General features: G+C 33.3%; 1 protein-coding gene across 2 annotated transcripts in view; it reads left to right on the plus strand.

Moving 5' to 3' along the window:
- Window positions 1-17,348, plus strand: part of LOC132712968 (rap1 GTPase-GDP dissociation stimulator 1-like) — a 43,941-nt gene that overhangs the window by 14,805 nt on the left and 11,788 nt on the right. The window contains exons 6-15 of one of the 2 annotated variants that reach the window (XM_060695409.1): window positions 3,070-3,198; window positions 3,609-3,734; window positions 4,491-4,643; window positions 6,691-6,822; window positions 7,596-7,730; window positions 9,659-9,784; window positions 11,460-11,549; window positions 12,955-13,131; window positions 13,814-13,942; window positions 16,003-16,074. In XM_060695409.1, the coding sequence (XP_060551392.1) occupies window positions 3,070-3,198; window positions 3,609-3,734; window positions 4,491-4,643; window positions 6,691-6,822; window positions 7,596-7,730; window positions 9,659-9,784; window positions 11,460-11,549; window positions 12,955-13,131; window positions 13,814-13,942; window positions 16,003-16,074 (1,269 nt within the window). The remainder of the gene's footprint in view (window positions 1-3,069; window positions 3,199-3,608; window positions 3,735-4,490; window positions 4,644-6,690; window positions 6,823-7,595; window positions 7,731-9,658; window positions 9,785-11,459; window positions 11,550-12,954; window positions 13,132-13,813; window positions 13,943-16,002; window positions 16,075-17,348) is intronic. The other variant, XM_060695410.1, reaches the window with a different exon arrangement.

The following is a 17,348-nucleotide window of genomic DNA, read 5'->3' on the forward strand; positions in this document are numbered from 1 at the left end:
AAATTTATCCCAAGTCATGATGAGCTACTTTAAAAATGTATCCATCTTTTACTCTTCCTGGTTAGTCTTCTATCTTATGATACCTGATATACATTTAGTTGATTATGCCCCTACTTAGCTTCCCTATTGATACTGGATTGGATTGAAACTTCTTGTTAGGGTGTTGGGAGTGGGGGCGAGGTTTACATATATCAGGATGCTCCTATCTCCTAATCTCTAAGCTTTTATCCTAACTTAATCCACAGTCCCCCCCTCCCCATAACACTAATGTGAAATATATTTACTTAATTCTCAAAACTGGACGTTTTCTAAAAGTTTAACCCAATTTTAACACTTTTGCAAATATTTCATTTTATCAGTATTTTCTCATAATTGAAGGTTTAGAATTCATGGAACTTGAACAGGAAGCATTTTTCTTCTACTTGATACTTAAAATTTGACTGCTTCTGTTGTGCTTCTGTTAATCGGAATTGTACAAGATGCCTGGTGAAATCGGTTTTTTACCTACTTAGAGAGATTTGCTTTAGTGCCAAGTTTTAGTCAAGGAAAAAGTTAATTAACTTTATGTTCGAGGATTGAGTAATGGAAACATATTAGCTGTTTGTGGAGATTTACTACATTACAGTCATTCTTTCTCATTTCTTCATTTTAATTCTGCTGAGGTAAAAGTTTTCAGGATAAATTCTGAATGTCAGACTCATTAAAGCTCCTTTCTAAGCATTATGGTTAACAATTGTGTAGTCTTTTCTTTGAAATGAAGATGAATGATAATTTCATACAATAAAGCGTGAGGCAGGCAATCGAGAAAATATAGATTTGTGAAATATTTTGTGCTCTATTTTGTAATTTAAGTGTACAACATAGAATTTATGAGGTCAAGGTCACATTTTAAAATTGCAAAAGAGACAATATCTTTCTCATTATTACATCAATTGTTTTTCATAATTAATGTCCAACTTCATGAATAAGTTTGGTATATGTCCTTTGCTCCAAGGTCAAGGTCATATTTAAGGTCAAATGTGGCATAGTAAAGATCAACAGATGTTTAGTAATGGAATAAGTTCATTATGATCATTTTCAATTCAAAATGCTTTCCAAAATATAATATTTTCATTCAAATAATATTATAAGTAAAGCATACTAAAGTCTTGTGTCTTAAAACATGGACCTTGTAAACAAAGTATTAATGCATATTTGTTTTGATTTAGATTACTTAGAGATGTAAGAGATTTGAAGATTTATTTTCTGTTATTTTGTATAAACAGTTTTAACAGGATTGCTTTATTTTCATAAGACATTTATCTCCGAATGTGAGGAAATAATCATACAAAAAAATGAGTATTAGCGTATTACCATAGGAATAAGATGTTTTGAAGAAAATGTCAAATATTGTCAAACTTTGAAAGGTGAATGTCACTATGTCAGTGGTTGTGGTTGATGATTCTCTGGTGGTTTATATAAATGGCTTATGACTTTGGGATTGGAAATGAATGTCAAAAGTGAGAAAATCGAAAAATTAAGTTTTTGAAAAACACAATTAATTTGAAAAGAAAAAAAGCCCAACTTATATATATATACTGGTTCGCCTACATTTGGTGGTTGCTTTAAAAGTCACTTATCATTATTATTTATTGTTAATGCGTCTGCTCCATTGTTATTTTCTATATTTCTGTATAAAGTTAGCTTCAATTATTCTAGACATAAAGATCGTTTTTAGATAAATGATTTCCTATAACCTTGACAGATCTTGTTTTTCTTTAGATACAAAATGAGAATGTGACATTCAGTCTAATGCATCACTTTCTGGCATGATTGCAGTCATGAAATTGGACAAATGTTCTAGACAATTTTAATCTCTATATGTTACATTTCACATCTGTTCTTTCTGGAAATTTGTGCAGTCTGACCAGAATAAAATATTTGTGTTGTCTCAGCTGATTGAGTCTGTCCAGTCAGGACATTTGTGTACAAGTCTGATCAGATTGGTGTCTGTCCAGCAAGGCATTTGTGTGGTCTAATCAGATTGAGTTTGTCCAGTCAGGACATTTGTGTAATCTAGTACAGTTTGAGTCTGTCCAGTCAGGACATTTGTGTAATCTAGTACAGATTGAGTCTGTCCAGTCAGGACATTTGTGTAATCTAGTACAGATTGAGTCTGTCCAGTCAGGACATTTGTGTGGTCTAATCAGATTGAGTTTGTCCAGTCAGGACATTTGTGTAATCTAGTACAGACTGAGTCTGTCCAGTCAGGACATTTGTGTAATCTAGTACAGATTGAGTCTGTCCAATCAGGACATTTGTGTAATCTAGTACAGACTGAGTCTGTCCAGTCAGGACATTTGTGTTATCTACATGTAGTACAGATTGAGTCTGTCCAGTCAGGACATTTGTGTAATCTAGTACAGATTGAGTCTGTCTATTCAGGACATTTGTATAATCTAGTACAGATTGAGTCTGTCCAGTCAGGACATTTGTGTTATCTAGTACAGATTGAGTCTGACCAGTCAGGACATTTGTGTTATCTAGTACAGATTGAGTCTGACCAGTCAGGACATTTGTGTTATCTAGTACAGATTGAGTCTGTCCAATCAGGACATTTGTGTTATCTAGTACAGATTGAGTCTGTCCAGTCAGGACATTTGTGTAATCTAATACAGATTGAGTCTGTCCAGTCAGGACATTTGTGTAATCTAGTACAGTTTGAGTCTGTCCAGTGAAGGACTTTTGTGTTATATAGTACAGATTGAGTCTGTCCAGTCAGGACATTTGTGTAATCTAGTACAGTTTGAGTCTGTCCAGTCAGGACATTTGTGTGGTCTAGAACAGATTGAGTTTGTCAAGTCCTCCTGACATTTATGTATCTGATCACATTGAATCTGTCCTGATTTGACAATTATGTTTACTAACCATATTATGCTGTTGGGAGCTCAGTAATGAAATTGCTCAATCGTTAGAACAAAAGCGAACATGTAAGATGAAGTCTACTATATAAAATATAATAAAGAAAAACATCTCTTTGTCAAAATGTATCTTTAAGATAAACTACATTGATAATTTTATTTTTCATAGAAACCCTGCAGAAGAAAGCATTGGAGGAAGATGCCTTGAATCTGATAGCCAAGTATTTAAAAAACTACGAGACAGATGAAAGGCTATGTAACATGGTTCTTCTTACAATTGCTAGTCTTACTGACTCAGGTATGTTGAACAAAAATTTTCACAATGAGGAATAATAGCTTTTATTAAGATAATGTAAGTGAAGTTATGGCCTGGTTGTGTCTGATGACTAGCCCAGGAATCTTGTGCTGATGAGCCATATTTGGATCCCAAATAGGTTTTCTAATTTCATACTAGTCCTGGTTATTTAAACTGATATCTTCTTAAAAATTATTTTCCAGACTTTCTTATTATTTGCAATGCCAATCTTATGTATCAATTGGTTGCAGGAAACTAATTTTTAGCTCCCAAAATACAATTTTCCCACTTTATACTTTATATTTGTACATATATAGCATTTTTATAACTGACAGGAAATCAACTTCTTTCTTCTTTCTTTAAAACATAATAATGTTAGACTAGATCATTATGTTTAAATGTGACATTTTCAGAGATGTGTAAAGAGAAATTATTTGCATCAAATCTTTGCCAATCTATGGTTGACTTCTTGCAAACACCTACTGGAGAAGACCAGTATGAATCAGTACTGGATATACTCATAACCTTATCTGAATGGGGTAAGTTATTCTTCCTATGTATATAGAGCTTATTTGAGCCGTGCCATGACAAAACCAACGTAATGCGTTTGCGACCAGCATGGATCTAGACCAGCCTGCGCATCCGCGCAGTCTGATCAGGATCCATGCTGTTGCTATCAGTTTCTCTACTTTTTATAGGTTGTTTAAGGCGGGCCAGCTTTGGAAAAACCTTTAGATTTGGCGGATGGCTATTTTCCACCAATTATAGAGCAGGCCAGCTGCACATTCTTGCGTCCGACCCAAATCCATAATGTTGACTGTTCTATTTCAAGTAACAATTTGACATATTTAGAAAATGGAATGTTTTTAGTTATTTTGCCGTTTGATAGCTAACAGATCGATGCTACTGGGATAGTGCCAATCTGTCCCAAAATCTATCATACAAAAAAGGCAAAGGGAAAAGGGTAAGCCCGAAGTAATGTCATTCCTTTATCATAGTTCAAGAGTTTTATTTGCCAATAGTTATAAAACATATGTTTCCAAAAGTAACTAGATGTCTATACTTGTCAAAGTACTTGCAAACAATTCATTTCATATTAGAACAAATGCTCTCTTTTGAAGTGGATATCAAGCTTGCCTATGTAGATGCTGGTACTGATGATGAACATTTTTGTGCCTGAAATAATGCACAGAAGCACCTCTTAGGGTCTTGCCCTACCAGTGAATCATATAACTTTTCAGTGATATAAAGGCCAACAAAATTTAATTTATAAAAAAAACAACTCTTTGTTTCAGATGAAGTGAAAGATTTGTTAGCACAGACAGATTTATGTAAACAACTTATAAAAATGGCTCAAGTTACATTGGGTGAGAACGCAGAATATAGTGAAGATAATCAGCAGAAGGTGAAGATGTCTTCAGATCTTCTTATATTGCTTCTAACTGGAGGTAAGATCATTTTCACACTTACTGGAGGTAAGATCATTTTCACACTTACTGGAGGTAGGATCATTTTCACACTTACTGGAGGTTTGGTCATTTCCACAATTACTGGAGGTAAGCTCATTTCCACACTTACTTGAGGTAAGATGATTTACCACACTTACTGGAGGTAAGATCATTTTCACATTTACTGGAGGGATGGTCATTTTCACACTTACTGGAAGAAAGATCATTTCCACATTACTGGAGGTATGGTCATTTGCACACTTACTGGAAGAAAGATCATTTCCACACTTACTGGAGGTAAGATTATTTCCATACTTACTGGAGGTAAGATCATTTTCACACTTACTAGAGAGAAGATTATTTTCACACTGGAGGTAAACTATGGTCATTTTCACACCTACTGAAAGTAATATCATTTTCCACACTTACTGAAGGAAGATCATTTTCACACTTACCAGAGGTAAGATCATTTTCACACTTACTAGAGATATGATCATTTTCCACACTTACTGGAGGTAAGATCATTTTCATGCTTACTGGAGGTATGATCGTTTTCACTTTTACTGGAGAAAATATTGTAACTCACTGAAAGTGAGATCATTTCCACACTTACTGGAAGGACACCCTGTGAGGTCAGTAGGTAGTGTGAAGATGAAGCAGCATCGAATTATGAACTCTAGATCTGAAAGTGGTTCATGCTTTTGGGACAAATTTATTCAAGACAATTTGTCTAATCTCATTTGATTTAAATCAAATGTATGGCTGTAAGGAAGATATGGATTTTTTTCTGTATATCACCCACATAATTTTTAGATTATTCTCTCTCTATTAGAAACTTATCATTTCAACAATTTCTGATGATATGTCACATGATAGGCAGCTATTAGCCAATTTTGAGATACATCTTATTTATGCTCAGTTCGTTTTCATGATATAGGCCAAGTGTATTGTAAATCAAAACAGAACAATTTATCTTTCAGGCAGTATTGAATTAAATTTTTTCTTTCGTTTTAAAATCTCCAAAAAGAAGTAAATTAAAGTCAATTTTAAAGAGAAGCTTTATATGCTCTGTCCAATTCTTTGCATTGTTAGTCTTTTATCTTAGTCACCTTTCCATGTAATTACTAATTGTTCATCCTTCTTATTTGTGTGTATATTTGATGGAGGCTGAACCTCAAGGATTTAGCAATTTGTTTAATTAGTTTATCAAATTTCTAATGATGCTGACATTTTTTCCTTGATTTTCACAAAGGTTATTCTATATGGTCAAGGCTTTATCATAAGGTTAAATTTAGTTAGTAAATTTAAAATTAGATAACTTGAAATTTATGATTTATTGTCATATCTTAGAAATGAGAAATAATTTGTATCAATTACTGTAGATAAATTATTGTGAAAATTAAATTTGATTTACCTTGATGGATATTGAATGTTTTGTAGACAAATTCTTTTGGAAAGTAAAAGCTTTAACACTAATTAGCTTAAAATAGAAAGAATTTTAATTGTTTTGTGGATATTAAATATTTAATACTTGGAAATGACTTATTAAATTCTTGAAACACTTTGAAAATAATTGAAAATCATGAATTGTTTTCATTTCACAGGATATTTTATTGATGGTTTCTTAAAATTGTATGAAGAAATTAAATATTCTGTCAGATATTCAGTAAAAAAATGTTTGCATTAAATTTTGAAACATGTATAATATGTTCTGCCTAACATAACGTAGAATAATATTTATGAGTATACTTATTAATCCCTTATGAATCAATCAATCAATCTGTGAATCAATCAAGCAGGTAAACAAAATTAACATTCTTTGCCACCAGTCAGGTCAGCCCAGTCACACTATGCACTTTGACCAGGCTCTATATTGTTGGTTCACAAACTTCAAATTTTCCATCTTGATTTTCCCAAAATTGATAATGAACAGTTAAAAAAAAAAAGTAACTGGAAGTCCATTTTAGAAATATAGAGGGTCAAGAAATAAGTCAGATATTTGACAAAGGAATAACAATACTAGTAAATAATTCTTGTGTATTTTCAGAGAAGAGTATGGAGATATTGTTTGACGGTGGTAAAGGGGAGATATTCTCGGAGTCAATGACCTGGTTAGATAGTGATGAACAGCATCTACAGCTCTGTGGTGCCCTCGCTGTTGGCAACTTTGCAAGAAGTGGTAAATATCTCTCACAATACAAATATCATGTTTACACTCACTTGCCAGCATAATGTAATAAAGTTATCACAAAATTGTGAATAAAAGGCTGAAAAAAGTATCATAATTCTTGGCTCTCCATTGTTTTGGTTTTCAGATGAAATTAAGATGTCCTTTCGTTGAAATTGAAGCATGGTAAACAGTTTTTTTAATCTGTTTGTTTGAAAGAATTCTGGCCAAAGATGTATAAACAGGTGCATATATATGATATGAAGTTAGTTTCTGTCAGATTATTTTGAGTGATAACAGATTGTTCATGCAAATTTCAGCAACAGTATAAGATTGAAAAAAAGTTGATCATTATGAAAAAAAGTTGATCATTATGAAAAATAGTAAATCATTATGAAAATTAGTCAGTCATTATGAAAAAAAGTCAATCTTATTTCTTAATCTTTCTATTGCCTAAAATAATGCACAAATCACCAGAGGTTTTCCTCCACTAGTCAAGTCAGAAAGTTCATGTATGTCCTTGACATTATTAAGTGTCAAAAGTGACTAAATTTGCTATCTTTAACATTATATGATTATCCTGTAAAATGTATTAAGTAGGGCTATTTTTGTATATTTTGGCACATTTTAAGTGGACAGTTAGTGCCATAAGCTAGCTTAGCGACTTTTTTATGGACATTTTCTACATTTTTAAAATAAGCATGAATATTTTGGTATGCAGCATTAAGTAATTTACCACATTGCACAATGATTAAATCTCAATATCATATTTTTTTTTTGTACAGATGAACACTGTCAGTTTCTGGTAGAACAGGGCGTTATAAAAAGGTTACTACGTCTACTGAAACCAGTTTATGGAGAACAGAAATGTACTTTAGAACATGCTAGTCTCAGTGCTCTACGTAATCTGGCTATACCTGGTAAATTATTTATAACTCTCTTATCTTCATGAAGGTGTAATTACCTGTATTAAATCTGTCATTTACAATTACCATTCTACTTTGTAATCACAAGTGTTTATTTTTTATTGTGAAGTATGTTTATTATTAATACAATAGGTATATTCTTGTGCAACTGTTGTATATATAACTCTATCTGTCTACTTTGGCATCGTAAATGATTGTTTTGTTATAAAGCACAATGATTATTTATATTAGATTATGCAACTATTACATAAAGGTTTAAAGTATTATGTGGAAAAAAATTGTCAAAAAAAATTCTTTTTACAATATGACAAATAGTGTATTTCATCCCCCCCCCCTAAAATAAATGCATGTGAGTATTATATTTGTTCATCTATCAAACTTCTCTTTATAGTGCAACACATGGACCTCTATACTTTGATGGGCTTTGTGTTTTTTGGAGGGTCACTTTGGCTAAAATATCATTTTGTACTTTTACTCTTTTATTTTATTTTTTTTTGCTTTGATGTGACTGCTACCTGATGATATGATTTGATGTTGATAGGACTTGAGGTTACTGAGGCTAAAAATAGATTTTCTACTTTCCCATTACAGATTATTAAATAATTAACCAATATTATCAATATTTGATAAGTTTTCACCTTGAAGAGTCATCTGCACTTTAAATGAGATTCAAGGTCGCCTAGCTTAAATTTTTCTCAGTTTTACACCAGTTTTTTTTAGTTTTGGCAAATCAACATTTGATTTATCTGATATTCTCAATATTTTTGTCTCTTGAAGTCTTAAAACTGCTGAAAGAATTTCTCGTCTTAAAACTGCTGAAAGAATTTCTCATCTTAACTTACTTTACTTGTTATGTATAATATATCGTATTAGGCCTCCTAATTACCCTCGAGGAATCACCGTGGAATAATCTTACTCTTGTATAATTATTGAGATGGTTTATGCCCCACTACTAAACTACTTGTCATTTGTACAATAAACTGTTTCTATAGAAATGGTTAAGAGTCATGGCATGTAATTGTTATTGATATTTGGTTTGGTTATTGGGAAATGTCGCCGATGATTCCAGGATAAAGAGTGCCTTTCAGATTATATTACTGGTTTGGCAAATTACACTGAAGGCATAATTTTGGTCTGCAAATTGTATCAATAAACCATATTCAGCTAATGTACAAATTTATCCCATATATGAAAAATTATTTATAGATATTCCTGAAAATATTTGTAACTTTTATGTCTAAACTTACATATATAAGTTATAGTCTATTATGATTAATAAAACTTAAAAGCTAATCAGATCATGAAAAATGTAAAACATGGGTAAAATGTAGCATTTAAAGCAAACCTATCAATGTTTAAGAAATTATGTGTATCACCATTCTTGTACATGTATAATATTTCTTTGAAACTTTTTTGATTTTTTTTCTTCAAAATTATAAAAATTAATCTACTAAAGTGGCTGTGTCAATCTGACCTTATAGTACATGTATTTGGTGTTTCATGTGTTTTCATATATGTAATCATTATCCTACTTATGTTTCTGTGTTAACATCTAGGGCATCCATGGTTAAGGTCATTGACTTCAAACAACTTATCCCTCACTGCTGGGGGTTTGAATCCCAACAGGGACTTTTTACATGTGAGGAAGCTATCCAGCTAGCTTACCTACTCTGGTGCCTGTTCATGGCTGAAATAATGAGTGTAAGGGCACCTGAGGTTTTTCCTCCATCAGTCAAGCTGGAAAGTCGCCATATGACCTATACTGTGTTGGTGCAACCCAACAAATAAAAAAAAAATGTATTAACATTTGGTAGACGATTTTTGACTGCTTGTAGTTTTGTTGACTACTTTATTCGTTTGAATTTTCATGAATATTAAAATTGAAAACACAATAGCAGACAAACAGCATATTTTTTTTACAGCGGGTAATAAAGCTTCACTGATCAAAGAGGGAGTTATAGATGCTGTGTTGGTTCTTGTAGACTCAGAAATGTTAGCCGTTATATTCAAAATGCTAGGGGTGTTACGTATGCTTGTTGATGGTCAAGGTATGTTGCTTAACTGTGTTTGTTATGTTTATTGACAGAAAAGTATGCATTTTCATACAAAAAAATAAATCTCTCATGTTTTGTCAGTCTTACTTTATGAAATTTTAACCCAAGATATGAAATTTCTAAAATGGACGATCTGGAGAAATCCATTCATTTTTTTTAGCGAAAATTTCAAAATAATTAGTACTGACTGAAAAGTGAATAGAGCAGACCATGATTTTAATACCCTCTCGTCATATGGGTAGTTGCAGTTAGCAGGCTTAAGGTTAATAGAGCTTTATTTATTGTGTCGCCTCTACGGAGTAGTGGCGTTATATAGGGAACACTTCTCCGTCGTCTGTCTGTCCGCCTGTCTGTCTGTCTGTCTGTCCGCACTCACAGGAGAGTAATTATGTGGCTAGAGGGACAATAGGTAACTGTTCTTTCTCTTTGATGTCATTCATTCCGTAATGCTTTAATGTGGCTATTTTCTTTTGTGTGGCTAAAAAGAACAATAGAGAGAACAATAGAGTAGCCACATAATTACTGTTCTGAGAGAACGTCCGTCTGTCTGTCTGTCCGTCCGTCCGTCACAAAACTTGTCCGGATTACTCCTCATAAACTACCGGTGCAATTTCATCCAAACTTTACAGGAATGACCAGTACCGAGTCTAGTTGTGCATATTGTCAGCATTTTCCAGTTCAGGGATTTTTGTCAGAGTTATGGCCCTTTAATAATTTTTATTTTTAAAGTTTGTCCGGACTACTTCTCTTATACCACTAATGCAATTTCAATGAAACTTTACAGGATTGATCTGTAGCTCAAGTCCTTGCGCATATTGCTAGGGTTTTCTGGTTGAATGATTTTTGGCCTAGTTATGGCCCTTTGATAAAAAGGTTTCTTTTTCTGTGTGTTGCCAGATACACAAAAGCTTGTCTGGACTACTCCTCATAAACTACTGGTGCAATTTCATCCAAACTTTACAGGAATGATCAGTACCAAGTCTAGTTGTGCAAATTGTCAGCATTTTTTGGTTCAATGATTTTTGTTTGAGTTATGGCCCTTTAATAATTTTGATTTTTAAAGTTTGTCCGGACTACTTCTCTTATACCACTAATGCAATTTCAGTGAAACTTTACAGGATTGATCTGTAGCTGAAGTCCTTGCGCATATTGCACGGGTTTTCCGGTTGAATGATTTTCGGCCGAGTTATGGCCCTTTGATAAAAAGGTGGTTTTTTTTCTGTGTGTTGCCAGATACGCAAAAGCTTGTCCGGACTACTCCTCATAAACTACTGGTGCAATTTTATCCAAACTTTACAGGAATGATCAGTACCAAGTCTAGTTGTGCACTGTCTGTCCTTCTGTCACAAAATTTGTCCCAACATGAAATTGGCCATCATGAGGCGACACATGTGATTACTGATCGCTCTTGTTAAAAAATGTTAAGACTTAATGTTTTGTTTAAAAATAAAATCACTGCTGTTTGAAATCATCACAAATACTAGCGTAGCATGTTCTTTAGTTGGCATAAAGAAAAAAATGAAAAGTTAAAAGAGAAATGAACAATATATGGTATGGCACATAAAGAAAACAGACAACACACAGATATGAAAAATGTGATAGGGATCACAGGGTGAGTTTTGCTTAAACTGAAACATCGTTAATGAATGACATCATATTCTATTTTAAGATGATGCTGCGGTGAAACTAGGTCAACATAGAGAATTTGTTACAAGACTTGTAGAGTGGAGTGCTTGTGAAGAGCACCCAGGGGTCAAAGGTAATTTTTGTATGATTTAACTTTTGATATTGAGGAAGTGCTCTTTTATTGTTGTTATGTTAACAGAAATGTATAGATAATGTCACATGGACTTAAGGACCTTTCAAGGAGTTTTCGTATAGACATATAAGCAAAATTAAAGCTGTTCAGTAGAATTTCTTTAAACATGGTGGGTTGTTAGAATATGATTACAGAAATATTTTGAGGGGGGAAAAGTTGGATGTCACCGATCTCACTTTTGAGTTGTCTGCCCTTGAATCAGAATTATTTACTTATTTGAGGTCATTTCAAGGGCAGATAACTTATATGTATGTCTATAAATTATTGTTTTTACTTCTGGAGAATGTTTTTCTTTTCTTTTTATTGTTGATCACATTACATACTAACGTGCAATTTCATAAATAATTATTGGTACAGTTTTTCAATTTAAAAAAAGGGACTTGAAATTCTTTAGAAATAGGCCATTTATTAAGAAAAAATGTCACAGTGTTAGAGAATGGAAAAAAGCCAATTCGCTCTTTATTTTTCCTAGAAATTTAATGGAAGTTAGCTTCATGAATATTTTTACAAAATATGGTATTGTTTACCTTATTTGTGACTTATCTGCCCTTGATTAAAAAATGTCCAATTCAGCAGAAATAACTCAAAAATAAGAATGGTGACCCCCAAATTTTTCGCTTAAAATTTTTCTGTTATCATATTCTAACAACATGCCAAATTTAATAAAATTCTATTGAACATTTTAATTTTGCCAATATGTCAATATAAAAACTCCTGAAAATGTCTTGAAGTTTGTTGTGATCTGTAATTCAGTCAAAAAGTCTGTAAATATAATTGGTAGTACTTTTTCTATAACAAACATATTCTTATAACATGAACTGGAAACTAGACATCTGAATTATTTTCTCTAGTGATCTCCCCTGAGGCTATGCCAAGGATGGGCCTAATTTGATAACTTTGATACTGACTGAATGTAAACAGTAGCTTCATTTAATTTGATAAAAAAATCATTAAAAAAAATACATCAGAGTATCAAATTACTCTGAAGAGGTTTTTTTCCTCTGAATCAATTTTCTGTTGTTTATTGTTGTTGATGTTGTTGTTGTTGTTTTATAGCTGAATTTTAGGTATTTCATTCATCAGTCTCTGTTTTATGTTAGGCCACCTGCATAGAAAGTAAGACAAACTTCAGAGCTTTCTGTGTGATATATTTTATTGGAAAGCAAGATAATAAAATGATTTTTCTGTTGCCATCAATTCTATGCTGTATTGATTGATGGTGATTTAATTCATCATGATAAGACATGATGAATGATGCAACATTATGATTTTAAAAGATATGTACAGCAATCATAGATTTATATAGTGTTGCATTGCTTTGATGAGATGTTGTATTTTGCTCAAGGGGAGGCAACTAGACTAATGGCTTGGTTGGTGAAGAACAGTCGAGCGGAAGACGTTATGAGAAACATTATAAGGGCTGATGGGATACCATTTTTGGTTGCTATGGCAACATCAGAACATATAGTCATGCAGAATGAATCTCTAGTTGCACTTACTTTAATAGCTTCAACAGTGCTAGGTAAGTTTGTTATTAAATTATCAAGTTAGAGTGAAGTTACTTATTGATTGCAGTTTATATGATGGAAAATTAAATGTTTATTCCAACGGCTATGTCTGGTAGAGGATATTTCAGTGTTTTTCTACCCTTTGGGAAAAGGTTTTGGCTAGGTTGATTTGGGAAAATTTTGAGTCATGAAATTAGGTTAATTCATAATGCCAGACATCAAATTTACTAGTTTTTGGCTAATATGTTAAAGCAGCGATTGTTTTGCAAACTATAGGAAGTCTTCATTTTAGTTGGGAGTTGATTGTATTTTAATCAGAATATAAGGGTTGAAGCATCAGAATTGCAGCAGCTATTAATTTTATCCCTGTGTGATTGTAAGAGGCGACTAAATGGGTTCGAAATACTGGAGTCATTGCACCTCTAAGCTCCAGCTATTGAGGTTGTTTTGACCTCTGGTGTTGCTTAAAGTTTGTAACACCTGAGGTTAGCCAAAATCATCTTGGTGTTTCAATGACCTAAATTGTGTTAGTGCGCTATAACAAAACAAAACAATCAAAATTTTAAAGCGCTATAACAGAACAAAACAATCAAAATTAAAAAAAAAAAACAAATATAGCATGATCATTGGTAAAAAATGTATCTGTTGATTTTGTTACTATGGAGATACAGAAGAATTGATGTTATTTTTTTACAGCTGATGCAGCTCTACCACTGAAGGAGGCAGATATTTTAGACACTATAACTCAGTTATTAAAGGCAGATGAAACATTACCAGAGATCAAATGTAATACACTAACTCTGACCAGAACTATATGCTCATCAGGTAAATATCTTTGCACCATTCTTAAAAACTACAACAACAACAACACCAAATAGGTTTTTTTGTTTCTGTTAATTTTTGGTTTCAACAGTTTCTTAATCAGTAGTCTTAATTACTATCTGATAACTGCTATGTGGCTGATCTATATGCTAGGAAACATATAAAGGGTCAAAGGTCCATTGGTCCTTGATCTTTTATGACTTAGTCTTGAAAAAATGTCAATGTTTAGGCATAGGTTTAGGCATAGATTTATTCAAGTTGTTTGCTATTGTCTTAACAGGTATAATATTCTGAGGTGTTGATTTGAAGGCTTACAGTTTGACTATATTTTAAAATGGAGTGTACATTATTAACTAAGTCTAATTTTGCTTTCATTTCAGAGCACCTCTTTGTTCTTATAACTTAAACTGGCTTTCTTTTGTTGCTCAGTATTAAAGCATTTTCAACCTTTTCCGTATTGAATTGATGGAATAGAATTGTCCTATTTTGAATTCCAATATTTTGAATTAAACCCTAACCACGCTAAAGACCTTAAATGGACTTGTCCATCTTTCAATCTGGGCAAAACCATTGATAGTTTTTAGGGAAAAATTAAATATGAACCAGCTGAATAGCAAACATTGCAGAATATGTTTATAAGACAGCATGTAATGTGCAAGTGGATCACAATTTACAGTAGTCACAGGGATAGATTCAGAAGCTGCCAGCAGGTTAAAGGTTATGGGATTTCTATTTAATCAAAGCTGTCAGCATAGTTAAGAGTGGTTAGACTTCGCGGAATTGCAGATTGTTTTTGTCTTGCATTATACTGGTGGGATAGGCAAGTCAGTATTGCTGCTAATACTCCAGAAGCTGATCAATTCTACATAAATCAATGGTTGCTAAAGCAACAGTTAGGAAAGTTTTGTTCTAGATACTGACTATTTTTAATTACGTTGATCTTGAATTATAATCTTTAATATATAAATAACTTAAAAAAAAGCAGCTGTGATGATTTTTAAATCATTTCCAGACAGTATGATAGTACATGTGTACTTCGCTTTAATGAACCAATTGATCATGTAAAAAAACCTACATAAGAAACAATTTCACCAGCTTGAATTATCATTTGAAAAAATGTTTTCAAGTATCACTTGAAAAACTATTGTCATGAGAATAACAGCATAGTCTCTGTCATCAGGAATATTAAATATGAATACTTCCATCCATAATTCAATATAATGTAAATTTGCATAAATGTATACAAAATGTATGTGTAATCTCTCCACTAAAATAACACCATGTTATTTTAAACCCTGAACCTACTGAATTTGTATAAAGGATTTTCCCTGCTATAAATTTGGAACAGTCCATTGAAAGTTTAAGGGATTTAAATGTTAAAATACATGTACGAAAATTGAGCAAGCACTAGAATATAGAGCCTGGCCAGACTGCTTTGATGTGCAACCATGCCTAGCTCTATATTGATGGCAAATGTTACATCACTTTGTTTCCAGCATGTTAAGGGTTAAGCAGATATATCATCTATGGATTCAAGGCTGCTATCGTGCTATGTTTACTTGCTACAGCTGTGGGGAAAAAATAACAAATTAGAAATGGTGCACAATCCAGGGACATAAAGTGCTTCATACCAACTCTCTTGTATAGGATTTGAATAAAATTAAGAATGTTAATATTGTAATCAAGCAGAAAAAAAAATAAGCAAAATATTTATAACAGTCCTTAACTATTACCCTGCTGGAACTAAAAGTGATGGTCATCTGCCGCCATTATAGAACCAGGCCAGTATAGAACCGAGCCAATCTGCACTTCCATGAAATCTGACCAGGCTCTGTACTGTTGGCTGATCTATGTTAAATTTACTTCTTAATGTTCCTAAAATTGATAATATAATAATAGTCAGTTTCAAAAATGAAAACTGGACTAGTCTGTTTAAGAAATTCAGCAAGTTAAGGATTAAATAATTTTGTATTCTTCTTAAATTGAGTAATTTTGAAGTATACAGTATAGATATTGAGAAGTGATAGAGTTGTTAACATGTGTTGTGCACCCATGCTTTACAGCCGTCCCGCAGATGTCCCAGTCACTTCCCTGTAGACTTCTGGCTTGCACCGGTCTTCTCCCCTACGCTGGCAGTATGTGTCTGAGTATTATATGTTGTCTATATATGTAGTTGCTAAGCAATGTGTGTTCATTATTCATAGTTCTCATAGTATCATATTGAAACATTGATCTTAACCCACAACCTGCTGAATTTGTGTAATGGACTTGCCCTGTTTTGAATTTGGAACAGTTCATTCAAAGTTTAAGGGATTTCAATATCTAAATTATAAAAACAGAGCTACTAAGAGTATGGAGCCTGGTCAAACTGCATGGATGTGCCGGCTGGACAGGCTCTATACTGGTGGTGGTAGTGGCTAATCAGTTTTGGTTCCAGCAGGATAAGGGTTAGATAAAATAATACTTTTAATTTTTAGCTCGACTTTTCTATGAAAAGGGGAGCTATCCTACTCGCCCCGGCGTCGGCGTCGGCGTTGGCGTCGGCGTTGGCGTCACACCTTGGTTAAGTTTTTCGTACCACCCCACTTTATTTCAGAAGTATTACAAGTATGGCTTTGAAACTTACCATACTTGTTCACCATCATAACCTCCATCTACAGACAAGAGTACATAACTCTGTCAAGGTTTTTGACAGAATTATGGCCCTTTTTTAGCTCGACTTTTCTATGAAAAGGGGAGCTATCCTACTCGCCCCGGCGTCGGCGTCGGCGTTAGCGTTAGCGTTGGCGTCACACCTTGGTTAAGTTTTTCGTACCACCCCACTTTATTTCAGAAGTATTACAAGTATGGCTTTGAAACTTACCATACTTGTTCACCATCATAACCTCCATCTACAGACAAGAGTACATAACTCTGTCAAGGTTTTTGACAGAATTATGGCCCTTTTTTGACTTAGAAAGTGTATTGAGCTTGGTTAAGTTTTTTGTACCACCCCACTTTATTTCAGAAGTATTACAAGTATGGCTTTGAAACTTACCATACTTGTTCACCATCATAACCTCCATCTACAGACAAGAGTACATAACTCTGTCAAGGTTTTTGACAGAATTATGGCCCTTTTTTGACTTAGAAAGTGTATTGAGCTTGGTTAAGTTTTTCGTACCACCCCACTTTATTTCAGAAGTATTACAAGTATGGCTTTGAAACTTACCATACTTGTTCACCATCATAACCTCCATCTACAGACAAGAGTACATAACTCTGTCAAGGTTTTTGACAGAATTATGGCCCTTTTTTGACTTAGAAAGTGTATTGAGCTTGGTTAAGTTTTTTGTACCACCTCACTTTATTTCAAAACCATTGGAGGTATTGCTTTGAAACTGACCATACTTGTTTACCATCACGACCT

Source organism: Ruditapes philippinarum, unplaced genomic scaffold, assembly GCF_026571515.1.
Source record: "Ruditapes philippinarum isolate M1 unplaced genomic scaffold, ASM2657151v2 ctg4691_1_1_1_1, whole genome shotgun sequence".
In the NCBI taxonomy this organism is placed as follows: Eukaryota; Metazoa; Mollusca; class Bivalvia; order Venerida; family Veneridae; genus Ruditapes; species Ruditapes philippinarum.